This window comes from Cervus canadensis, chromosome 33 (assembly GCF_019320065.1).
Source record: "Cervus canadensis isolate Bull #8, Minnesota chromosome 33, ASM1932006v1, whole genome shotgun sequence".
NCBI lineage: Eukaryota > Metazoa > Chordata > Mammalia > Artiodactyla > Cervidae > Cervus > Cervus canadensis.
Genome location: NC_057418.1, coordinates 11,723,589 through 11,750,884, shown reverse-complemented (window position 1 = coordinate 11,750,884; position 27,296 = coordinate 11,723,589). Strand labels below are relative to the sequence as shown.

At 39.1% G+C, this 27,296-nt stretch overlaps 1 protein-coding gene and 1 long non-coding RNA gene across 2 annotated transcripts in view; one reads left to right on the top strand and one right to left on the bottom strand.

Moving 5' to 3' along the window:
* The first annotated feature begins 3,592 nt into the window (after positions 1-3,592).
* LOC122433954 overlaps positions 3,593-27,296 on the top strand; it is a 66,546-nt gene continuing 42,842 nt past the window's right edge. The window contains exon 1 of the long non-coding RNA XR_006267212.1: positions 3,593-3,855. This is a non-coding gene — a long non-coding RNA (uncharacterized LOC122433954). The remainder of the gene's footprint in view (positions 3,856-27,296) is intronic.
* On the bottom strand, positions 7,522-11,562 carry SMIM28 (small integral membrane protein 28). The gene is made up of 2 exons (XM_043457057.1): positions 11,359-11,562; positions 7,522-8,283 (listed from the first exon to the last, which is right to left on the bottom strand). The coding sequence occupies exons 1-2, from the start codon at positions 11,467-11,469 to the stop codon at positions 7,897-7,899; spliced, it is 498 nt and encodes a 165-aa protein (XP_043312992.1). The 5' UTR covers positions 11,470-11,562; the 3' UTR covers positions 7,522-7,896.

Genomic DNA, 27,296 nt, shown 5'->3' with positions numbered 1-27,296 from the left:
ATGCACCTCAGAAAATGAAGAGACATTTATTGAATGTGGGGCTGAGGATAAGAAAGCTAAGGTCTAAAGCTGGGAATGTCTTTAAAAATTAAAGCATCAATTCTAATCAACATGAGGCTGATATAACTTCTGAGACTGTGGTGAGTGTTTTTAAAAACAGAGAGGGATGTCCACACTGATGGTAACAGGTTCATGATGTGAAATAAAAGTGGAAACCAAATATACCGCAACTAGGTAGCTCACATTCTCAAAAAACTCTGGGAAAAAAATAGTATAAATTCATTTTGAAACATATCATATACATGTTTGTTTTAGTTTTGTTTTTATTATTTATTTAATGTTCAGAAACATGGGGCTTTTTCCAGGTTCTTATTTATTGTACAAATGGAATATCATTTGGTGAGTTGACATTACGTTCTCTAGGCTTGGAGATGCAGATGAAACAGGTTGGATGGAGGTGGTAGAGAGAGCTTGGACTCCCATTAATGTTGCTTTCACAGATGGAATTCTTTAGGACCTGTACCTAAAGTACAGGATAATCAAAGCAAAGTCTCTGTATGTGGTCAGTACATGGTTCATTCTACCTAAGAGAATATAAGTGTTGAAATATATTTTTAATACCAGTGAATTGGAGTTAGGCATCAGTTTCTGGGGCTACAGTGGTTTCAATCCTGCCATCATCACAAATTCTTTACCTTGGTGGCTCAGATGGTAAAGAATCTGCCTGCAACGCAGGAGACCAGGGTTCAATCCCTGGGTTGGGAAGATCATCTGAAAAAGGGAATGGCTACCCACTCCAGTATTCTTGCCTGGAGAATTCTAGGGACAGAGGAGCCTGATGGGCTATAGTCCATGGAATTGCAAAGAGTCAGACAGGACTAAATGAGTAACACTTTCACTTGCCACCAGGTCAGAAGAAGATGCCTGCTTCAAGGTTTAAGAGTCTGGCTTTCCATCGCAACTCTCCGTGTGATTTGGGCATATGACTCAGCCTTCTTGAATCTGTTTCCTCATTTGTACAAAAGGATGGGATTCACCTCGTTTGCTATTGAGGATTCCAAGAGGTAATGCCTGGTTATCTCTTGGCCCAATATTTTGCATGCTGTATCCTGATAAATAGTAGTTATTAGTATAGTCTTTTGTGAATAAAAACTCTGGACCAGTTCATTAAGAACTGAAATTGGTTCTTTGAACTTACCTGATCCTCTGCTCATTCAGTATGCACGTTCTTACACATTCTGCCTAAGGAGAAGACTTATTGAGATCACTTGATTGTTTACTGCTTTGATGACACTAACAGAACAAGAGGAGAAGAGAGGGAGGGTAAGTGTGGCTAGAACCACTGGGTGTGTGTAGGGAAGAGAGAGAGAACACAGGTATTTCCTCTGAAAAAATGTCAGATTTCTCTGGTTTCCTTGCCTAAAGTTGGCTTCCTTTGATCTGGGACAGCCTTCCTCCCAGGGCTGCATTATAGCTGTGATGGGCCCAAAGCACTTTTGCTTTGGTGGGTCCCTTCCTCTGTAGAAAAATACAAACATTTGTATTTTATGTCTCTGTTGTTATAAAGGTGAATATAATTTTTGACACCCCCCCACCCAAATTAACTTTTTAAATTCTGGTTTTAAAAGAAATTAAAATATTTTCATGGGCCCCTAAAAATGATGTGAGCTCTGGGCATGGAGCCTGGTAAGGCTGATGGCCGAGTAGGTTCTGATATCTTAGTTTCCCTACAAGAAAGTGAGAACGTCTGATGTAGTATATGGGAAGATAAATACAGAAAGGGAGTAATACTTACTCCGCCCTTATGGTGGATGTGTGTTTTAACAACTCTCTGAGGCAGAGCTTATTAGTGTGATAAAGGAGTAAATAATGAATAATTTAGAACCAAGAAGATTCAATGCTTGAAGTGAGACTATTTAACTTTTGCCTCGCCTTGTTCCGAATCCAGATAGAGAGGATAAATGCTAATGTTGGCCTTTCAAAACATCCAACTATGTGTATTGTCTAAATATGGGGGGGAGGAATTGGAGAAGGAGAAGCTTTATTTTTTAACTCTGTATCGCAAAGTGCATTGCCCTGAGAACATGGTGGGACTTATGATGCCTTATTCTAATATCAGAGTACAGTGATCTCAGTTCCTTCCCCAGGGACTGATTCGGTCTTTGGGACCACATGGTTTCTGAGATGAAGTTGTTGGTCTCATCTTTCCTCTCCTATACGTAAAACTTTCCCTCTCACCCCCTCTGACTTCTTTCCAGATTTTTCCTTTATTTTTGGCTTTCTGCAGCTTGAATTTGAAATACCCAGGTGTAGGGGTATTTTTTGTTTGTTTTCCTGTTTGATGCTCTCCGAGTTTCCTGGATCTGTGATTTGACATTAATTTAGGGAAATTTGTTGTCATTGTTGCTTCTAATATTTCTTTTCGCTTTCTGATATTCCCATTGTACCTATGTAACACCTTTTCAGTTCAGTTCACTTAGTCATGTCTGACTCTTTGTGACCCCATGGACTGCAGCACACCAGGCCTCCCTGTCCATCACCCATTCCCGGAGCTTACTCAAACTCATGTCCATCGAGTCAGTGATGCCATCCAACCATCTCATCCTCTGTCGTCCCCTTCTCCTCCTGCCTTCAATCTTTCCCAGCATCAGGGTCTTTTATGGAGTAGGAAATGGCAACCCACTCCAGTATTCTTGCCTGGAAAGTCCCATGAACAGAGGAGCCTGGCAGGCTACAGTCCATGGGGTTGCAAAGAGTCAGACACGACTGAGCACGCACACACCACCACCTTTTATGGTTGTCTCACAACTCTTGTCTATTCTGTTTTGCTTTTTTTTTTTTTCCAGTTTTTTGTTTCTCTTTGCTTTTCCCTTTTGAAATTTTCTATTAACATGTCCATAAACTTAGATTCCTTCCTCAACTGTGTCCAGTCTGCTGATAAGCTCATCAAAAGCATTCTTCATTTCTGTGACAGTGTTTTTGGTTTCTAGCATTTCTTTTTGGTTCTTTCTTAGAATTTCTGTCTCTCTGCAGACATTGCCCTTCTGTTCTTGTTGTCTATGTTTTCCATTAGAGCTCTTTGCATATTAATCATATTTATTTTACATTCCTGGTCTGATAATTCCAACAACATTCCTGCCATCTCTGGATCTGTTTCTGATGCTTGCTCTGTTAATTCAAATTGTGTTTTGCGCCTCTTAGTATACCTTACAATTCTTTCTTGAAGGGTAAACTCAATGTCCTAGGCAAAAAGAACTGCAGTAAACAGGCCTTTAATTACGTGGTGGTCGGTAGTTAGATGTGGGGGAAGGGAAAATGTTTTATAGTTTTATGATTAGGTCTCAGTCTTTTAGTGAGCCTATGCCACTGGGCTGTGAACTTCAGAAGTGTTTCTCTTGCTGTTTTTTCTTTTCTCCCCTTTATTAGAACAAGCTAGTTGGGTATTTACCCACCTGCAGTGTAAGGCTAGAATCAGCTGGGACTGCAAATTCCCCGCCCCCTCCCAGGTGAGTTAGGTTCTGATAAAACCCGAGCAGGTTAGGCCCTGGAGAAGTAGTTTTCCTGAGGGCAGACTTTGTTACAAAGACAGAACGTACTAGCAGGTTTCGGGATGGTTCCTCTTCCTCTCCTTCTGTTGGAAGCACAATAAGGTGTTTTTTTTTTTCTCAGAACTCCACTGTGAAAATCTGGTAGGGCTCCTAGAGGCAAAATTCACAGAGTGTGGGCCCCTCTGGAGTGTTCAGTTTTCGGATTTGCTTACTCTGAGGCTCCAACAGACCTTCAATTGCAGTTCAGCTTTCCCCGACTCTGGCCCAGTTTCCTGAGGAGGTTTCTATGTGCGGGTTTCTGCTCAAGGTAAGTTGTGATTTTCTGTATCCGTCTCTCTCTAGTTTGGGGGCCAGTGGTTTGGCCTGTGACCACAGTTCACCGAATTTAAGAGGAGCTGTTGATTTTTCAGTTGTTGGGCTTTTTGTTGTTGTTATGATGGAGAACCGACTTTCAAGCTCCTTTCATGCCAGACCAGACACTGGACTCCTTTTCCTATGGAGAAAATGATGCCTTAGTGATATTTTCTGATCCAGTGTAGAGTTTAGTGAAAATGTCTACATTCTGGTCACTGTTACTATTATACTACCTCTTTTTTAAAAAAACAAAAAACAACTTATTTGGCTGTGCTGGATCTTAGTTGCGGCCTTGAGGGTTTTTAGTTGTGGTATGTGGGATCTAGTTCCCTGACTAGGGAGAGAACCCAGGCCCCCTGCATTGGAAGCGTGGAGTCTTAACCCCTGCGCTGCCAGGGAGGTTGCCTCCCTCCGATTCTTAATCTTTCCTGGCTACAGTTATTGCTTCCCCAAATACTTTTTAGCTGTTAAAATCTAGTTCTTTCATCCCTGGATTTCTATCAATTCCACTCTCTGGCTTGGAGTGCAAACAGCTAGTACTACCCGTGCATGCCAGTTGTGTCAACATTTAAAAAAGGATGCACTCTTTACATGATTGTTTCTAATATTCTGCTTGCAAATCCTGCTTTGTAAGTTGAATTGGTGGCAGATGCACTTTACGCTGATGGCTTCAGGGAAGTGTTTACAGAGAATGTTGGGTTGTAAATGATGCCCCAAAGCTAGATTTACAGACTTATTTTCTCCAAACATGGTACCTTACACCTGGGTAGAAGCTCACCTGTATTTTGTATCCACCCACATTACCTAGAAAATGACTTGCCTTTGTATTAGAATCTCTGGCTCTATTTCTGTTTAATTGGTCTATATGGGTCCTGATATCAGTATTTCTAAAAATTCCTCGAGCAATTCTACCATGCACTAGGGTTGAAGTCCACTGGTGTGTAGCAAGTGTCAGCAAACCTTTACAGAACTGGGCAGTAAGTATTTGGGGCCTTGAAGATCAAATAGTCTCTGCTATAACTACTCAACTCTTGATGTAGGAAGAGTCATAGGCAAGTGGGCCTGGCTGGGTTCCAATAATTTTATTTCTAGCCACTAAAATTCTAATTCATATAGCTTTCATGTGTCATGAAATATATATATATTTTTTACTTATTAAAAATGTAAAAATCAGTCTGTCTCACAGGATGTACCATAACAGGTTGCAAGTAGAATTTGGCCTGGGGGCTGTAGTTTATTTTCTTACAGATTGATTTGGTTCCACAAAAGAAAACGTTTCCTTAACTACATCACTGATAAAGTCTTCAATGAGTCCTAGCATTGACTACTTATTTTAAGTAAGTCTACCTAAACACATTTATTGTTTGCTTATTTTGGGCTGTGCTGGGTCTTGGCTTTTCTCTACTTGTGGCGAGTGGGGGCTACTCCCTAGTTGTGATGCATGGTAATCTCACTGTGGTGGCGTCTCTTGTGGAGGCTCCGTTGTTGTGGAGCTCGGCCTCTGGGTTACTCAGGCTTCAGGAGCTGCCGCACGTGGGCTCAATAGTTGGCACTCAGTCTCAGTTGCCCTGCAGCATGTGAGATCTTCCCAGACCAGGGATTGAGTCTGTGTCTCCTACATTAGCAGGCTGATTCTTTACCACTGAGCCACCAGGGAAACCCTATCAGAATATTGTTAAACATGACAATGCATTTCCATATTGGCTTTTGAAATGGCAGTATTTGGGATGCATTTGTCTACAAATACCAAGCGTGGCTTAAATGGTTAAGTAGTCGGAAAGGTATTCTCTCATGAAAATATAGACATTTTCAGGGTTATTAGGCAGCATGACAATCATCAACCCAGGTATTGTCCATCTTTCTACTCTACTATCTTCAGTACTAGTCCTGGCCAATGTCTTGCTCCTGGTTGCAAGGAATAGCCCTAGGCACTGCATGCAGACATGTAACATCCAGCTGAAAGGAAGAGTGTTTCCTTCCATGCATTTATTTTGAATGTGAGGCAGTCTTTTTTAGGGCAAGCCTCTCCTCCTGTGTACATCTCCCCCATCAGCCCCAAAGACCAAATCAGTCCCTGGCAAAGGAATTGAGATCACCATGATTAACTCTCATTGTGCATTCCCTGGTGTGGGCAGGGGGAAGGGAAATCTGTCTGCCTCTCACAGGTGGTCCCAGGATTTCAGAACCAAATCCGGGTTCTGTTAGCAAGGGAAGAAAAAGAAATGGCAGTTGGGAAATCAACAGTCTCACAGAAAACTAGATTCCTAGGATTAAATAAAGAAGGTTGTCTGCTGAGCTTCTCACTGCCATTTGTTTATTTACTTCCCTTAAAGACCATTAGAGAATTGTTCAGTACAATTTTCCTAAAATAAATTGTATTGATTTTTCACTCAGATTATATTTTGCTTCAGTCTTGAAAGAAATTGCTATGATTTCTATCAGATTACATTTGAAAAGTAATGCATTGTACTTTGTTATTTTTCTATAACTCTACCATGTTGTGTATCTAGTATAAAAATGTTCATGTCAAAAATTTTGAAGAGTCATCATTTTTTGTTCATTTTGAACCATCAGAAGGTTGTTTAGTTTATACTGTGAAAACACAAAAAAGTTTTACCCCTGAAATTATAGCACTAAATACAAATTTAAGGACCTTGTGTGGCACCTTGCCACCCCCATGGGTATCCTGATACAGCCCCCAAGTGTAAATGACCGACCTCTTCCTCCCCATTTGAAAATCAGAGGGAGATTTGTATCCATTCCAAATTCAGCTATGTCCATCTTATTTTGAGCCCTGACCCTCAGTCTGGAGTGGGCACTGAAATTCCACATTTGCAGTTTTCTTGGGAGATCAGCTGGCACTGGGGAAGATGCTCTGATCCGAGGCAGAGAGGCCAGGCTTCTGGTCCCAGCTCTGCCTCTTAGGAGGTGTTTAACCTCTCTCAGCTCTAGTTTTGACATCTGCAAAGCAAGAGCTTGAACAGTGTGATTTATAAGACCCTGTTAGAGCTTATCTGTGTTTCTCTTTAAGATTTTGACCTTGTACACATTGCTACGTTTAAAATGGATAACCAACAAAGACCTACTGTATAGCAAAAATAAAAAATAAAACAACGCTGCAATGCTATATGAGGTAAAAAAAGATTTGACCTTTCCTTTCCAATGTTAAACTGATTTCTACTCTTATTACTGCTTCTTGACGAACATATGTTGTCACCAGGTCCCCCCAAGATAGTGTGTGGGAACAACCACTTTTTGTCCTGCCATGGCACAGTTGGACAGCCCATGATATTCTAGTGTGAGACATTCCCACATAACCAAGCCAAATCCTTACAGTCCAGGAAGCAAGTCAGAAGGCAAACAAGAGCAACACTACTCAGGAGAGAATTTTGTAGCACTTTCTTTTTTTTAGCTAAAACGCTTGCAAATGTCAGTTCTTTCCTCATTAATATTGAAATATACTTGACCATTATTTACAACAGCCTTGAAAATGTGCTGGGTCCACTGACCCCTGCAGCTCTAGAGCTGTTTTTTCTCTCTTTCTAGAACTCTCCAAGCCTCTTCACACAGAAGTGAAACAATGAGGCCCTGGACAACTTGTGTAGAAAGAAAAGTTTTATTTGGTGGTCAAAGCAGTTATCTTTGGCTTATCAACATTTTCCTGTTTTCTTTCTCTACAGAGTTAGTTCTTATGTTCCCTAGTAATTCTTTTTTCCCTTTAACTCATACAGAACTGTTTGTTTTTCTCAGGAGTATATGTTATAGAAGAGCCCAGTCATCTTTGGAACAACCTGGGGAAAGTTTCCCCTAAGGAACTTGAAAATGAGTTAACAAGATTGACGTTTGTCAAGCTCCATGCCCTTGCGCCCCAACCCATTCATCCCGGGGTCCACCATGACTGACAGCTTCTTAGGTCCAGAGGCCCTTGTCCCCCTGCCCAAGTGGGCTCTTGGAAGGGCGTAGGGCCATGTTCTGTGCGGTTTTCAGGAGAAGTTTACATTTGCTTATCCAGTCCAGGTGAACCCTGTCCACACTGAATGCCCGCATCCGGAGCCTGTTCCCCAGGGGCATCCTTGGTGGCCTCCTCATAGGAGGGCGGTGAACATGCGTCGGAGAGAAGGGCGGCCTCCGGGGGCAGTGGGGAGTAAGGGTAGGTCCGCTCGCTGCCCCAGGGTGAGCCGGGCAGGAAGTCGGTCACCTCCCCCGCAGGCGGCTGCTCCGGGAGGTCCAGGCCGGAAACCTGGCCCCGGGCCCGCGGGGCCTGACAGTGGCGATACAGGAAGAGCAGTAGAAAGGCCAGGAAGAGCAGGACGGTGGCTGGAAGAAGGATGAACAGGAAGGGCTCCACATCTTCCCGGGTGGAACTTCTCTTCTGGGTGCCCTGGAGTTGAGGAACCGGAATAAGGTTAGAAGACGGGGAAAGACGACCCCTGGAGTTCTAAGGTTGGCCTCTGTCTTCCTCTTGTATTCTACCATCATTTGGGCTTGCCTGATGCTCAGCTGCTGAAGAATCTGCCTGCAATGCAGGAGACCTCGGTTCGATTCCTGGGTCTGGAAGATCCCCTGGAGAAGGGAAAGGCTACCCACTCCAGTATTCTGGCCTGAAGAATTGCATGGACTGTGTGGTCCATGGGGTCCCAAAGAGTCGGACACAACTGAGCGACTTTCACTTTCACCATCATTTACTCACTCTAAAAATCACTCTAATCATTCATTGATGCCAATGATTAAAGTGTAGTTATAAAGTATGAATTCAGAATGTCAAAAGTACACGAGGATACCATACAATATTTCCACTGAAGTAAAAATATTAGAATAAGGTTTAGTTGGTAGGTCCATCACACATTCATTGAGTGAGAACTCTTACTATTTATGTACTTACTTTATTTAGAATTAGACCAATAATGTTTTATGCTGCACAAGGGTCATTTGGAACTTCTTTGATTCTGGAGTAAAATCTGACATTGTTACATGCTCCTATGGCATATAAATAACATTTGAAATCTGATTGGATAGCCAATGCTTATGATGATTGAGATTGTGAAACTCCTTCAATTTGTTTTTGCAATATTTGTAGGATAAATATAGAAATTTGGAACTCAAGAAAAAGAATTGCAGGTAAATTTTTAAGTAACCTAAAAGGTATTGATTTTATAATATCAGTTTATGAGAATAATGATGGTTCTTGATGGAGTAAATAATATAATAGGCACAGAATGATACTTCAACAGCAAGGTATGAAAAAAGAAGTCCTGTTCCAAATTGTGTAGACATCGCTTTACATAAAGCTGCTAAGAAATAAGTGTTAAAATGCTTCCCCATTCACAATGCATGTGAATGTTAGTATCTACTACTACAGAGGGAAAGAAAACAGTGTAAAACCTTATAATTGTGTCTAAAAAACAATATACTAAGATCTACTGATTTAAAATAAAACTTAACACTAGTAAAATTACGAGAGCTGGGTTTTTTGCCTTGATTTTGGTGGAAAGAACAAATGTTTTGCTGGTCTTGAAGTTTTAAGAGAATGACTTATCTAGTGGTTTCTTTTTGTTGTTGTTGTTATCTTTAATTCCTAAAGAATTTACAACTATGTATGTTATTTTGACTTGAAATTAGATGGTCTATTTAATATTTACACTGTTAGATATTTTGTTTTGGTAAGATATGAGTTATGATATTTTAGCTTAAAATCCTTACAATTTTTTAAGGTTTTCTTGAGCAGCAGAGCATCGTCTTTGGGCTTTGACAGCTGTGGTCTTGAATTCCAATATGAGCTTCTGATTCCTGTGTGACCATGGACTATTCACTTACCCCCTCTGATTCTAGTTTTTCTTCAGTATGAAATGAGAGTAAAATCATCTTTTCTGGAGGGTTGGCTTGAGAATATAATGAATCAATGAGCTATGAATTTGTTCTGTTTTCTCACACATAATCTAGTTTATCAGAACTCTTAAAACCTGTTATGATAAAACAAGGACTTTGATTATATAAGCTTTAAGAATAGATGAACTCAAAAATAAATTTACTACAATTATTAAAAAAAATCAAGTTGGACTGAAAAAGCAATTTAAACTGTTTATTTTCTCCCACTAGATAAATCATTTAAAATATTAAAGCTATTATCTCTTAATACTTAATCACTCTTCAACCTTGATAACCATGGACCATTTTGCATAATTGATTTTTCTTCTTTCTCCTTCAATAAATGTGGGTAATAATAGTTTCTAAACCATTGTGGGCATCAAATTTTAAACACTGTTATACACTCTAAGTTCCATATGCATTGAATATGAAGATACTTAATATTCTGTTTAAAAGTTTTTTATGTAATCCTCTTACTTTATACCACAAATGGTGTTAGTTGCAAAAATTTGAGAAAGATGCTACTGTCCCCTTCTGTAATCAATACTTCCATTGGGTGAGTTATCTTGTTCAGATATTGACACTTATACAGCAGATTAGGACAATTTCTTGAGATAAAGAACTCTTTTTTTTTTTCCCCTAATTAAGAGACCATGGAGCTCTAGAACAAATTTACAGTGGTATCTTTGTTTTTTAAATGATTCATAGTATATTGGTTCAAATTGTTTTGGATTTTTTTTTAATGCAGAAAGAATGTCTTTAGTCAAATATTCTAAATGGTTCATTACCCTCAAAGTGGCTTTTTAATATTTCTCAAGGACTTTGTAGTACAGGGATTACTTTAAAGAAAAAGGCAATAGAAAGTGTAGCTGCTGAAGGATATATCATATATGTATATAATTTATTTCTGTAAAAAGTGGTTTTAGAGAAATACCAATTTCACCCCTCAGATTTCTAGAAAACAAGAAAATAGGTTTCTTTTCCTCTTTCTTGTGGGACAGTGGTATCACTCACTTTCCTGTTGACCATAAATTAATTCTGAGTTTTTAGGTTGCTATAAATATTTTTCCTTAATGAATCCTCAGACTGGGACTCCTTTGGGGATTTCCCAGAGAAAGCAAAGCAGCTGCTGCATTTCTTAGAGGCAAAACTCCTTAACTCTTTGCTGCCCTTCCTGAAGTAAGATCCTTGGCTTCTTAGAAACAGTTGGAGGGCCAAAGGGAATATCTTTCATTCTTTCTTTCTTTTTTTTTTTTTTAAATGTAGACACTGCTTACTGAGCAAAAATGCAACCTTGTCATACCAAGGCAAGAATTTGCTGACTTCTGCCTTCAGGTGATCTTTAATATATTTGTTATCTCAGGTGTTCTTAGAATATTCTGTGACAAGTTTTACTTGAATTTATCATTGTCAAAAGAATCCAGCTTTCAAGTTACCTCCTTACACCAGGTCAGTCAGCAACTTCATATTTTTGTCACACCTGTAATGCAAAAGGTTGCCACTAAGTTTTCCTAACAATATAGGCGATGTTGGTTTTAAAGCTAACAAGGGTATTTTGGGGGAAGAAAGGGCATAAGTGGTAGGTACAGACCTGCAGCTGAGTTTCCAGAAGAGGGAGGCTGGGTTCGCTGGTTAGCCACCCGTAGGTTCCCCGGCCAGCGTGGCCAAACTTCCTCCAGCTGCTGCCCAGCAATGCCCGCATGCCTTCACCCGACTGCTGCCCTGGTCACCCTCCCGCCTCGCTGCCCAGACCTCAGCAGAGCTGCTGCTCTCGGCCCACATCCAGCGTGGGTGTGTTCGGCTGATGGCCCTTGGTAAATTTGTCCTCTGATGAGGATCAGCAAGGGAAAAGAAACCAACCAGAGAGACCTCTGAGGGCTGGGTTTAAATTCTGTGCCTCTGGGTTTGCTTCCGTGGCCTTCATCATATAAGCATGGCATCAGACACCAGACACGGAATAGATTTCAGACAGATGGTCTTTGCATTCATGTTATTACAGTGCCGCAAATGGTCTCAGTGAGTAAAGAGCTATTTATATTTGATGCAAATAAGACCCTCTCCCTTCCCTTACCACACCCCTCTCCAGAGATACAGCTGAGCAAGAAAAACTACCCAACCTGAATTTCCTTTAATTATTTCTGGATTCTGTGGTATGGAGAGAAGCGGGTATTTGGTAGAGAAGCAAGACTCATTAATTACATTTTGGTGAATTATTTAGATGAAAGATGCTAAATGATAAAATTGTACAGAAGCCAGAGAGACAATAGCTCAGATTGTTTGGATGGAATGTTTGCTGTTTGCAGTTTTTTTAAAAAAAGTCAAATTACCAGTACCTACACAGTCTTCCTTATGATTACCTTATGAACTTTATAAAATTATACCAAACAGTAAGAAATTTTCAATTTACACATTCACTGAGGTGACTTGGGGATGTTTAATTCTACATACATATTGAGAACTTAACATTTAAGACATGGCTGTTGGATTCTTCCTTTTAGTAAACTTTAGCTTCAAATGTTTACTCAGAATATTACAACTCAATATTGCAACTACAAATATTCCTATCCAGGCATCATTCAAGTGATTGTTATGATGCTGAAGTCATATTTTTAAGTGGGATATTAAGTGGGATTTTTTTTTTCTTAATTAAGATTCTTAACATTTGGCCCATGGTGGCCTATGGATAGGTTTGGCGGAGGGTGGTGAACCTTCTGAACTTTTAGATACATTTAATTTTTGTGGAAAGATCCATAGTTTTCATTGCATTTTCAAAGACAAGTGTCCTCCCCAATACACTTTGGCACTTTGTCAAACTTATTGGTGATAAGGGCTTTCACTAAGATCCCAGTACCTCAGTCAGTATCCTACTGTGGAACACCTTTGGCATTTCATGCTTTCCTTTCTTACTGTGGAATTAGTTGATTTTGTGCTTTTGGTTGACACGTTACCTTGTTCCATGAATGTATTCCTGTTTTAAGTCAATCCTGTATCCCCACATTGAAACGTGAGGAGCACCCTGGAGCATCTAGGGACCACTGCACTGCTTTACTTCTTTGCGTGTCAATGGCCTTGCCAATACTATGCCCTTGACCTCTTGTCCATCTTATCTACTTATTTAAAAACCTTCCTTTCTTGAGGAGGAGATTGGAAATCTGGACCAAACGCATTAAATGTAAATCTGTAATGTTGACCCTCCTCCAGCATTGAATGAATCAGACAAAACTACCTGCTTTTATGGCTACATTTTGGGGGGACCATGAGAAACAAATATGATTACATAAATAACATGTACTACATCAAAAGGTGATAAAGTCTATGGAGAAAAAGCAGAGGGAGCAGAGTAAATGCTGAAAGTGGGGAGGCATTTTAAAAGTAGGAAGTCAGTTAGGATCTCACAGCGTAAGTGATATTTGTGTAAAAAGCTGAAGGGTTCAAGGGACTGAGTCATGAAGATTTCAGAAGGAAGAGCGTTGCAGACAAAGGGAATAGCCATGCAAAGGCCCTGAGACAGTCACATGCATGCTAAGTTCTCAGAATGGCTGGTAGGTCAGCGTGGCTGGAGCAGTGGGCCGGGAAGAAAGTAGAAGATAGAAGAGAAGAGCGGGGAGGATACGTGGAAGGTAGAGCACAGAGTGCAGGGTTTATAGATCGTTTTAGGAACTTCAGCTTTTATTCTGAGTAAGATGGAGAAGCCGTGCAGTTTTGAGCAGAGGAGTGGCAAGATCTGACTTCCATTTTAAAAGGATCACTCAGGCCTCTGTGTGGGAAATTGATATAACAATTAAGGGCAAAAGCAGGGACTCTTGAGAGATAGCAGACCAGATTAGTATTATAGAAGTGAAGGTGGTGAGATTCTAGATATATTTTAGAGTCAGCAAGATTTGTTTGTTCTACCACTAAAGGTGGTAGAAGATTGAAAAATGATCAAGAAGAATTCTGATTTAGACATGAGTGATAGGAAGGATGACCATTGGAGGGGAAAGACTGGATAGGGCAGGTTGTGTTGCTTTTTAAGCAAGACAAGTAAAGATCAGGAGTTGAGTTTTGGGACATGGTAAGTTTGCAATATATGTGAGTTTGGGTATTTGGAGTTGAGGAGTGAGGACTGGACCACAGATAATAGTTAGAACCCATTGTCAGGGTTGTTGTTATTCAGTTGCTAAGTCATGTCCGACTCTTTGCAATCCCATGGGTTGCATCCCTGTCCTCCACTATCTCCTGGAGTTTGCTTGAACTCATGTCCATTGAGTTGGTGAAGCTATCTAACCACCTCCTCCTCTGCCGTCCCCCTTCTCCTTTTGCCTTCAATCTTTCCCAGCATCAGGGTCTAGCATAAAATTTTGTGAGATTTGAATAAAATCTGTACTTTAGTTAATAATAGTATATCACATGTAATTTCCTGTTTTTTCATACCATCATATTTCTTTATATTCTCAGAATTGGATTAGAAGTTTAGTGTTACTGCTAAAGTCTAGAAAATTTATTATCTTAGTGATTTTTAAAAATTTGAATGAGGTTTGAAACGTCTAATGAAATAATGTTATCTCTGGTGTGACTTCCAATTTATTAATATATGCTTAGCCTACAAGGCCAATAGCCTGAATTTGCTGTGACTGCTTACAGAAATGCTATAGTGTTTCACTCTAGAAAGTTATACCTGTGTAGATTTTAGCAATTAAAGTCTTTTTTATTTTTTAGGCCTCTAGAGTACATGATCTTTTTCTTTTTCTCTACACTATAAGACAGAACACTTCCTGTTTCAGTGGGCTTTTCACCAAGACTTTTCTGCTTAGGACTTGTATAGCTTGATATTAATTATAAACACTGACTATAATAATTCTGCAAGTTTGATTAGCTACCTCTGAAACTTCTCTAAGTGTTTTAGAACTGAGGAGAGAAGAGTTTTTCCATGTTGTACTTAATTCTTTTGCTTCTCTCCCTCTTTTTTAACATTGACTTGTTTTTACCCATTTCATTTGATCTGTTTTTTCTTAATTTCCTTAAACTCAGCATTGTCAATTTCCTATTTTTATTTTCAACAACTACCAAGATTTGTTGTTTTACTTCTGGTTTGTGGAATTTATGGGAGTTTGTGTTACATATTTCATCTTCTGAGCCAGTGATGGAGAAAAAGCCCTTGAAAACTCAAGATGAGGGAAGATTGAAATAAATGAGATATGCCTGTAAAATGGTAGGATTTTTTTTTTACATTTAATTTCTAAGCCAGTGAATACATTTGAATTTTAGCAAACTTGTCAGTGTACTTTCTCAAGATACAATTATAGGAATTAAATAAACTTATATTTGATTAGGATGACTGAAAAACTAATCAGCAGATGGCAGGCAGCAGAGTCCATGGAGGCCCTGGGGTTCAGCTAAGGGTCAGCAGATTTGGCCTTGGTTTTTGTTCAACTTTGGCCCTGATAATATGGAAGGAAAGACATAAACAGTTTGACTAAGTCCTTAGCAATATGGATTGAAAAAAAACAAAAACTGTCTGAGAATGATGTTTTAAAACCAACCAGGTATGACAATAAAAAAGAAATTATTGATACAAGTTTACTTTGGAAGAATATGAGCGCTTATGGGAAGGGAGGTTTGAGCAAAAGGTTTTAAAAAAACGTTATGAGGGAATAATATCAAACAGAACAAAGATCTCATGTGTTCAGTTTGAATTTTGACAGTTTTATTCACTCCTATAATCACCATGTGAAACAAGATATAAAACATTTCCATCATCCTAGAAATTTCCCTCCTTCTGTCAATTATTTAAAGTTTTCTATCTACAAAGTATTTTTTAACATTTCAATTCTCCAGGAAAATCAGGGAGCAGGATATATGAAATTTATAAGCTTACTGTGTTTTCTGGTTATGAATTTGAGTATTTTCAATCATTTGGCCTTTGGTTTTCTGAACCAGGAATCAAGAAAAACCTCGGCATGTTTAAAATAGAATAATGATCACAAATGTGTAGAAATCAAACTGATGAATCTAAAACAGGAACTAGTGGGTGGATTTCAGATTAAAATTTCTTATGTAATTTGTCTATCCATGGTTTATTTTTTAAAAAATTTTAATTTTATATTGGAATATAGCTGATGAACAATGTTATAATAGTTTCAGTTCAGTTCAGTCGCTCAGTCATGTCTGACTGTGACCCCATGCAGCATGCCAGGCCTCCCTGTCCCTCACCAACTCCTAGAGCTTGCTCAGACTCATAACCATCGAGTCAGTGATGCCATCCAACCACCTCATCCTCTTTCATCCCCTTCTCCTGCCTTCAGTCTTTCCCAGCATCAGGGTCTTTTCCAATGAATCAGTTCTTCACATCAGGTGGCCAAAGTATTGGAGCTTCAGTTTCAGCATCAGTCGTTCCAATGAACATTCAGGACTGATTTCCTTTAGGATGGACTGGTTAAATTTCCTTGCTGTCCAAGAAACTCAAGAGTCTTCTCCAACACCACAGTTCAAAAGCATCAATTCTTCGGTGCTCAGCTTTCTTTATAGTCCAACTCTCACATCCATACATGACTACTGGAGAAACCATAGCTTTGACCAGATGGACCTTTGTTGGCAAAGTAATGTCTCTGTTTTTTAATATGCTGTCTAGGTTGGTCATAGCTTTTCTTCTAAGGAGCAAGCGTCTTTTAAAATTTCATGGCTGCAGTTACTATCTGCAGTGATTTTGGAGCCCAGGAAAATAAAGGCTGTCATTGTTTCCACTGTTTCCCCATCTATTTGTCATGAAGTGATGGGATCAGTTGCCATGATCTTTGTTTTTTGAATGTTGAGTTTTAAGCCAGCTTTTTCACTCTCCTCTTTCACTTTCATCAGGAGGCTCTTTAGTTTCTTTTCATGTTCTGCCATAAGGGTGGTGTCACCTGCATATCTGAGGTTATTGGTATTTCTCCCGGCAATCTTGATTCGAGCTTGTGCTTCATCCAGCCTGGCATTTCACATGCTGATAATAGTTTCAGGTGAACAGCCATAGGACTCAGCCACACGTGTACATGTATCCATTCTCCCCCAAGCCCTCTTCCATCCAGGCTGCCACATAATATTGAGCAGAATTCCCTGTGCTATACAGTAGGTCCCTGTTGGTTCCATTTTAATTATAGCAGCGAGTGCATGCTGATCCCAAACTCCCTAACTATCCCTTCCTCCACCCTTCACCCTGGTATCTGTAAGTTCATTCTCCAAGTCTGTGAGTCTGATTCTGTTTTGTAATTAAGTTCATTTGTATCATTTCTTTTTAGATCCTGCACATAAAGTATGTCATATTTCTCCTTCTCTGTCCAACTTACTTTACTCAGTGTGACAATCTCTGCTGCTGCTGCTAAGTTGCTTCAGCCGTGTCCAACTCCATGTGACCCCATAGACGGCAGCCCACCAGGCTCCCCTGTCTCAGGGATTCTCCAGGCAAGAGCACTGGAGTGGGTTGCCATTTCCTTCTCCAATGTATGAAAGTGAAAAGTGAAAATGAATCTGCTCAGTCGAGTCTGACTCTTAGCGACCCCATGTACTGCAGCCTACCAGGCTCCTCCCATGGAATTTTCCAGGCAAGAGTACTGGAGTGGGGTGCCATTGCCTTCTCCCGTGACAATCTCTAGCTCCATCCATGTTACTTATGCATAGCTCTTTATTCACATATATAACAGAGAGAGTGGGTTAGATGGGATGGAAGAACCTCATGACTTATTTGATACTTAAACTGTCATTATTATCATCTATTTTTCTTACAGTAACTCTTATAAGAATTGTTACTAATTTTGTAGATTAGGAAGTTAAGGCTTGAATTAAACAATCTTGGGGAAAGGTTGTCCAAGGTTTTCCAAGAGGATACAATTCCTGGAGCCAGGTCTGAATGTACCAAATGCCTCATTTTTTGTGAAGCAAAGGAAGTTTAGATGACAGAAGACCGTCCCTCTTTTAACAGGTGTAGCAGTCTTATACTTGGTGCACAGTCCTAGAGATGGCAGATGTGTTATGACCATAAATAAAAAGCCTCATAGGAAAAATTAGAACTCATATTCTTTTTTTAGCATCACTTCTTTTTTGATACCTCCCTTGATTTCCCTCCATCACTGGATGCAGTCAACTACCACCTCCTCTGAACTGCTTCTGTACCACATGTTGGGTTGGCCAAAACTTTTGTTTGGGCTTTCCTGTAACATTTTGTGGAAAAATCCAAAAGAACGTTTTGGCCAACCCAATATATGCTTTCATTAGCTCACATGCTATATTTTGTGTTGAAACTATATGAAGGTCTTTCTTTACTTCACTAGTAGAAGACAAAGAATTATCTTTTAAGTTACATTCTTCTAAAGCTCAGTCAAATACTGACATCTTGTAGGCACTTGAATGCTTTGAGTAGAATAAAGTGCTGTTTTTTTTCATCTTATGGGGCTTCCCAGGTGGCTCAGTGGTAAAGAATCTGCCTGCCAAGGAGGGAGATGCTGGTCCGATCCCTGGGTTGGCCAGATCCCCTGGAGGAGGGCATGGCAACCCACTCCAATATTCTTGCCTGGAGAACCCTATGGACGGAGGAGCTGGGTGAGCTACAGTCCATAGGTCACAAAGAGTCGGACACGACTGAGCACGTGTGCATGCCCGTGTACACACACACACACACCCCTCTCAGTCTTTTAATTCCGTAGTGATAGGGGCAAGTCTACCTTGCTGTTCTTTTCTTTAGTTTTATTTTCATGTTACCCTGCCTGCCAGATTCTTGAGTATCCTGTTGCACATTGCTATAGGATAGAGCATTTGTTTTTTTTAAAATTCTTTTCTAAACTTTTAAATTGAAGTATAGTTGATTTACAATGTTGTGTTCATTTCTGCTATACAACAGAGTGACTCATTTTACACATACATACATTCTTTCTAACACATTTTTTCCATTATGGTTTATCACAGGATATTGAATGTACTTCCCCATGCTCTACAGTAGGACCTGTTGCTTATCCACTTTATGTGTAATAGTTGGCATCTGCTAACCCCACACTCCCAGTTCATCCCTCTTCCACCCCACATCCCCTTGGCAACCACAAGTTTGTTCTCTTTATCTGTGAGTCTGTTTATGTTTCATTGATAGGATCATTTGTTCCATATTTTAGATTCCATGTGTAAGTGGTACACTATTTCTGTTTATTTTTCTGGACTCACTTCACTTAGTATGGTAATCTCCAGATCCATTCATGTTGCTACAAATGGCATTGTTTTGATTTTTTCTAGTTGAGTAGTATTCCATTGTACGTATGTACCACATCTTCTTCATCCATTCATCTGTTGATGGACACTTAGGTGGGTTCCATGTCTTAGCGATTGTGAACAGTGCTGCTATGAACATAGGCGTGCATTTATCTTTTTGAATTACAGTTTTTTTTCTGGATATATGCACAGGAGTAGAATTGCTGGATCATATGGTAATTCTATTTTTAGTTTCCTGAGGAACCTCCATGCTGTTTTTTATAGCAGCTGCACCAACTTATATTCTCACCAACAGTGTAAGAAGCTTCCCTTTTCTCCACATCCTCTCCAGCATTTGCTATTTGTAGACTTATTAAATGATGGCCATTCTGACTGGTGTGAGATGGTACTTCACTGTAGTTTGAGTTTGCATTTCTCTTATAATAGTGAGATGTATTTAAGCCCAAGAATACTGGAGAGGGTAGCCTATCCCTCCTCCAGTGGATCTTCCTGACCCAGGAATCGAACTGGGGTTTCCTGCACTGCAGGTGGATTCTTTACCAGCTGAGCTATCAGGGGAGCCCATAATAATTAGTGATGCTTAGCATCTTTTCATGAGCTTTTTGGTCATCTGTGTGTTTTCTTTGGAGAGACATCTCTTTAGGTCTTCACCCATTTTTCAATTGGGTTGTTTGTTTTTCTGTTGTTGAGGATAGAGCATTTCTTAATCTTATTTGATCATGGGGCTTTTATCAGGGGTGGAAGGGCTGATTCAGATCTAGTTTTCCAATGAACTTTCCTTGAGAAATGCTGTTCTAGTTCAACAACGTCATTTCATAGGTGAGGAATCTGAAGCTATGTGACTTGTCCAGTATTTCACAAAGAATTAGCATTAGAATGAGGGGAAAATCCTTTATACCATAAATCCAGTGTGGTTTCTAACCCTGGAAAGTTCCATAAGTAGACTGTATGTGACATGTTTCACCATGAGACATATTTCTAAGAATGACTTGGGGCAGATATTTATGAAAAATATCTAAGATTTTACTTATATATTTTTTTGGAGAGATAATTTTTTTTGGAGGGGGTTGATGTTATAATAGGTATTGTGCTTGATTGGAGTATATGCTGTGTAGTTTCCCAATAATTAGGCTAGGTGATTTAGAAAGGTATTCATATACTCTAGGGTATTGCTGTTGAAATACAGAGGGGCAAGGCATTAATAAGTAAGTTCATGACCCATTTATCCAGATGAAAGCCTTTGAATTGAAATGTGCATTATTTAACAGAGCTATTTTTTGACATACAATTGGGATACTGGTAATTTAATTTGGGGACATCAGGTTTGAAATGCCAGCTTTAATCTGTGTTCTCATTTTAAGCCTCATGCCTTAAAAATAGTAATTGTAACTAAAAAGTTTGCTGAATCTATTTCTGTTTCTTACTTTTATATATTTTGCTTATACTTTGCACATATATTTAGTGCCCCAGCTAGTAGTTCTTCCTGCATGTAGGTAATTTTTTTTTTTTTTTACCATTTTTGATAAGCAGTTAGTATTGAATTGAAATTTGAAGCTCTTTCTCCCTCACTCACTGAATTACAGGATACTGGATTTAAGGGTCCTTAGTTCACTGCCTCAGATTTTGAAGTAACCACCAAGCACACGGTATAGATCTTTTACGACTTGGCAATATTTTTGTCAATATTTATTGAGCAAGCAATTGGGTATTTATCTATTAAATTCTAGGCTTTATGATGTGTACATATAAAACAGTCTCTGTCCAGAGAAACTTGTGACTGTGTGTGAGACAAGAAAATGATGAGTTAGAGGTCATTGTGAAGCAGTTGGGCATCTCTGTATCCAATGATGCAACTGGAATCCTGGAAGAGGACATCTAGACCAATAGGAATGTGAGGACCCGTCTTCTGGATTATATATGCAATCAGCTCTTTTATCATTCCTTCCAAACATTCACTACTCTCTTTAAACCCTATGCCAATTCCTCCTCTTTTCTCCTGGTCTCACTTTCTTCCCTCTGAAATAACTACTAAGCCAGACTCTGTCCATCTCACTTTTTTCAGTTTTTCTCCTCTTTTCTCATCCATCGTGGTGGGGGTTTGCTGTGGAAGAGCTGTTCTTTTTGTCCGAAGCAGGTTCTGTCTGCCCAGTTCCACCTCCACTCTATCGTCCAATCCAGCGTCTTCCCTCCTGGGATCCTGTTCTTTCTCCATCTCTCTCTCTCTCCTGCCGCCTTCTCTCACACCACAGGATACCACATCCACCCCACCCCTCATCCCTAGCACACAGTGACGAACCTCTCTTTCAAACGGTTTCCTCTCAGTCCATGAGCATTACATTATCTTCCATCTTGAAATAAAACAAAAACTTTGTTTCCTTGATCGTTGTCCTTTCTTGCGCTGCTTATCTCCACAATGTAAAATGGTCATTGTTCTGTCTTCCTCTCTCCACATGCTCTTCTCCCTGCAGTGTGGCTTCTGCCCTCACCTTTGCCCTGAGGTTGGTCTAATGAAAGTTATCACAACCTTCAAATCAGCTATGGACTACTTCCAGCCTTCATTTCACTGGATGTCCTTGCTGAAAACTCTGTTCTTGAAGTGCTCACCAACTTGACTTTGTAACATTCTATTCTCCACTAGTCAAACTGGTGGTTCACAGTCTTCTCTGTGAGCCCCCTCTTCTACAGGCTTGTTTTTGCCCAATTGATTGACCCCGATGGTAAGCCTTCTCCAAAAAATAAACTTTAAATATGAAGGTCCAAGTAGATTGGGTGGAAAAGAATAGAAAAGAATATATCATGTTATCATTAACCAAATGATTAATATCAATATATTGGTCAGATAAATTGATATCAACACAAGGAATATTAACAGGAGTCAATTTGTTAAGATGATATAACAAACTGAAATGTATGTACCTAATAACAGAGGTTTGCTATATGAAGCAAAACAGAAGAAATTAAAAGAAATAGACAAATGGACAATGGGAAATTTTGACATTCCTTTTCAGTACAATTGACTTAGTTAATATTTAGAGAACATTCCACCCAACAACAGTAGAATATGCGTTCTTTAGGTATATATAGAGCACATGACCATGTTATGGTCAATAAGACAAACCATATTTTTGGCCATAAAGTTCTCAATAAATTGAAAAGAGTTGAAATCATATTCTGTGGGATTTAAATTGGAAATCAATGGAACAATAACCAAATATTTAGAAGTTAAACAGGTCACTTTTCAGTAAAACAAGACTAAATAAAAAAATCGCAAGGTAAATTAAATATTTTGAACTGAATACCACCTTAAGAAACTTCAAAAGAAGTAGTAAATTAAACACAAAGTAAGCAGTAGGAAGAAAAATAGTAAATAGTGGAAATTTTAAAAATGGACATAGTTAGGGAAAATTGATTTAAAAGGTAATTAGTTGAAACTAATAAAACCAATTTACTTTTAACCAGACTGATCAAGAAACAAACAAAAGGCAAAATTACTAATTTCAGGAGTGATTGGAGTGTTACAATAGGTATTAAATAAGGAAATATGAACACTTTCAGGCCAGTAAATTTGACAACTTAAATGAAATTAATAAATTCCTACCAAAGCTCACTCAAGAAGAAATATATACCATGCAATCTAGCTATTACATTCCTAGGTATCTATGCAAGAGAAAAGAAAATTTATATACAAATGTTTATAGCAGCAGCACTATTCATGATAATCAAGAGGTTGAAACAACCCAAATGTCCATCAATGTCCATCAACTGATGAATGATAAACAAAATTTGATAAAACCATACTATGTATTGTTATTCAGTTATAAAAAATAAAGTACTGATACATGCTGTAATACAGATCAATCTTGAAAACATAATGATACATGAAAGAAACCTGTTATAAAAGATCACATGTCGGATGTATTTCATTATTTGAAATGTTCAAAACAGGCAATTCTAGAAAGAAAATAGGCTGCTTAGGGTAAGTGGAGGGCAATGACAGCTAAAGGTTATAGAGTGTCTTTTTGAAGTGATGAAATGCTTTGAAAGTTACTGTAGTGATAGTTATACCACTCTCTGAATCTAAAAAGTCCATTTAGATGGGTGAATGTTAGGGTATGTGAATCTCAATAAAACTATTATATAAAAGAAGAAAAAGATAACCTGAATAACCAATATTGCTTAAACTAAATTCGTAGTTTAAAACTTAACCCAAAAGAAAACCCCAGTTCCAGATGTATTCATTAGTGAATTCTACTAAGCATCTAAGGAAACCAAAACACCAATGCCAAATCTACAAAAACCCTTACAGAAAATGGAAGTGGAAGAAACACTTCATAATTCATTCTTTGTGCTATCACCCTGATAGCAAAATCAAAGGCATTAAAAAAAACTGCATACTAATTTGCTTATGAATATAGATGTAATGATCCTTTAAAAATTAGCAAATTATACAGTGGTATATGACAGAGGATGAGATGGTTGGATGGCATCACCGACTCAATGGACATGAGTTTGGGTAAGCTCTGGGAGTTGGTGATGGAGAGGGAGGCCTGGTGTGCTGCAGTCCATGGGGTCACAAAGAGTCGGACATGACTGAGTGAACTGAACTGAATTGACATGATAATAATACATTATGACTTACATGGACTGCATTTCCTCCCACCCCAAATTCATAGGTTGAAGCCCTAACCCCCCAATGTAACTAAAGTTGGAGATAAGGCTTTTAAAGAGATAACTAAGGTTAAATGAGGTCATAAAGGTGAGACTCTAATCTTATAGGACTGATATCCTATTAGTAGAGGGAGAGGTTACCAGAGATCTCTCTCTCTGCATATGTACAGAAGAAAGACCATGTGAGGACTCAGCAAGAAGGGCCACCTGCAAACCAGGAAGAGACATCTCACCAGAAACCAACCCCTCCACCACCTCGATCTTGAATTATAGACTCCAAAAAATGAGAAAATGAAATTCTGTTGTTCAACCATCCAATCTGTGGTATTTTGCTATGGCAGTCCTAGAAGACTAATACAATAACCAAATAGTTTCTCCCAGAAATGTAAGGTTGGATTAACATTAGAAAACTGACTAAAGAAAAGTCATATAACCTCAACAGATGCAGAAAAGCGATTTGACAATCTTCAAAAACAACTCAGCAAATTGGAAAGTAGAAAGTTTCAGCAAATTGGAAGTAGAAGAGAACTTTCTCAACCTGATAAAGAACAGCTAACATTATACTTAGAAGGAAAGCAGTCAGTCTTTTACCATTAAGGAAAGAAATGAGGCAAAGATGTTCATGCTCATCACTCCCATTTAATGTCTTCAGTTCAGTTCAGTCGCTCAGTCATGTCCGACTCTGTGACCCCATGAACTGCAGCACGCCAGGCCTCCCTATCCATCACCAACTCCTGGAGTCCACCCAAACCCATGTCCATTGTGTCAGTGAGGCCATCCAACCATCTCATCCTCTATTGTCCCCTTCTCCTCCTGCCCTCAATCTTTCCCAGCATCAGGGTCTTTTCAAATGAGTCAGCTTCGCACCAGGTGGCCATAGTATTGGAGTTTCAGCTTCAGCATCAGTCCTTCCAATGAACACCCAGGACTGATCTCCTTTAGGATGGACTGGTTGGATCTCCTTGCAGTCCACGGGACTCTCAAGAGTCTTCACCAACACCACAGTTCAAAAGCATCAGTTCTTTGGCGCTCAGCTTTCTTTATAGTCCAACTCTCACATCCATTCATGACTACTGGGAAAACCATAGCCTTGACTAGACGGACCTTGTTGACAAAGTAATGTCTCTGCTTTTTAATATGCTATCTAGGTTGGTCATAACTTTCCTTACAAGGAGTAAGCATCTTTTAATTTCATGGCTGCAATCACCATCTGTAGTGATTTTGGAGCCCAGAAAAATAAAGTCAGCCACTGTTTCCAGTGTTTCCCTATCTATTTGCCATGAAGTGATGGGGCCAGGTGCCATGATCTTAGTTTTCTGAATGTTGAGCTGTAAGCCAACTTTTTCACTCTCCTCTATCACTTTCATCAAGAGGCTCTTTAGTTCTCCTTCACTTTCTGCCAGAAGGGTGGTGTCATCTGCATATCTGAGGTTATTGATATTTCTCCCAGCAATCTTGATTCCAACTTGTGCTTCTTCCAGCCCAACGTTTCTCATGATGTTCTCTGCATAGAAGTTAAATAAGCAGGGTGACAATATACAGCCTTGACGTACTCCTTTTCCTATTTGGAACCAGTCTGTTGTTCCATGTCCAGTTCTAACTGTTGCTTCCTGACCTGCATACAGGTTTCTCAAGAGGCAGGTCAGGTGGTCTGGTATTCCCATCTCTTTCAGAATGTTCCACAGTTTATTGTGATCCACACAGTCAAAGGTTTTGGCACAGTCAATAAAGCAGAAATGGATGTTTTTCTGGAACTCTCTTGCTTTTTCAGTGATCCAGCGGATGTTGGCAATTTGATCTCTGGTTCGTCTGCCTTTTCTAAAACCAGCTTGAACATCTGGAAGTTCACGGTTCATGTATTGCTGAAGCCTGGCTTGGAGAATTTTGAGCATTACTTTATTAGTGTGTGAGATGAGTGCAATTGTGCGGTATTTAATTTAATTTAATGTCTTACTGGAAGCTAAATCCAGTACAGTAAGGCCGTAAAGGAATAAAAGTTGTGTAGACTGGCAGAGAGGAATAAAATTATTTTAATTCTCAGATGACAAGATTGTCCACACAGAATATGATACTATTCTTACTAGTAGAAATAGTGACTTAAGCAAGGTCACAGTATATAAAGCCAATATTAGCAATATTAGTTGTAATATTAGCCAATATTAGTTGTAATATTAGCAAAAGCTGTTGAAGATTGAAAAACAATACAGATAATAATATCATAAAAATAAAATACTTGTGGATACATTTACCAAAATATGTGCAAGAATTGTACACAAACTGCAAAATGTTGTGGAAAATTAAAGATAATTCAGAGTGATGCTATATTTGTGTAAAAGAACAGTAAGTATTCATAAGATGCCATTTATCCCCCAACTAATCTACAAATTCAATGTAATCTCAATTCATATTCCAGCAGATTTTTTGAGGAAATTGATAGGATTTTCTAAAATTTGTATGGAAATTGAAGTCTTCCAATAGCCAAAGCAATTTTGAGGGGATAAATTTTGGATAATTTACTCACAAGTCTTGCTTACTCTATAGTCTCTCTAAGACCTACTCTAAAAGTAGAGTAACTGTGTTGATGGGGTACAGTGTAAGTGTATAGATCACTTGAAAAAAAACTTGAAACAAACCCACAATATATGATTTAGTGATTTTTTTTTTTATTGAAATGGCACAAAGTAGAAAAATGATAATCTTTTCAACCAATAGTGCTGGAATATTTTGATAGCCATATGCAATAAAATAAAGTCAATGCTTGCTGCTGCTGCTGCTGCTAAGTCGCTTCAGTCGTGTCCGACTCTGTGTGAACCCATGGACAGCAGCCCACCAGGCTTCCCTGTCCCTGGGATTCTCCAGGCAAGAACACTGGAGTGGGTTGCCATTTCCTTCTCCAATGCATGAAAGTGAAAAGTGAAAGTGAAGTCGCTCAGTTGTGTCCGACTCTTAGCGACCCCATGGACTGCAGCCTACCAGGCTCCTCCATCCATGGAATTTTCCAGGCAAGAGTACTGGAGTGGGGTGCCATTGCCTTCTCTGAAAGTCAATGCTTACTTTATACTATAAAGAAGAACTTGATAACTGAAAATGGATCACTGACTTAAACTAAATAAGAGTGACAACAACAGAAAAACCTACTAGATGAAAACACAGGACAAATTTTTAAATTTTTTTTTTTTTTTTTGCTGTGAAGGAACTGGTTTATTTAACTGTATCAGTGTCATGGAAATTTATGGACATGCAAACTGTACAAACAGAGGACTGCCTATACACTACTTCTTTACATTGACCCAGACAGGCTTGAAGAGCTGACTGCTGAGTAATAAACAGTCCATCTAAATTTACATCAAATAACTTAAGGTACCCAAAAGGCAGTGTTAGTGCACTGAGTACATATGCGTCAATTGGCAAAACCAACTTTAACATGTATCTTAGAATTACAAAACTTTAGAAATACAGAAAGGGTCACAAGCGGACACCACAAATTATCCAGCATGTTTGTTATGAATTATTTCTCCTCCTTCGATTTCAATTTGCTCATACAGCCACTTTCGATCACAGCGGCATTCGACACCACATTTGGTAGACCCGCAGGAAGGACAGGCATAGAAGCAGCCCAAGCAGTCTTCATCAAGGCAGTCACAGAGGTCC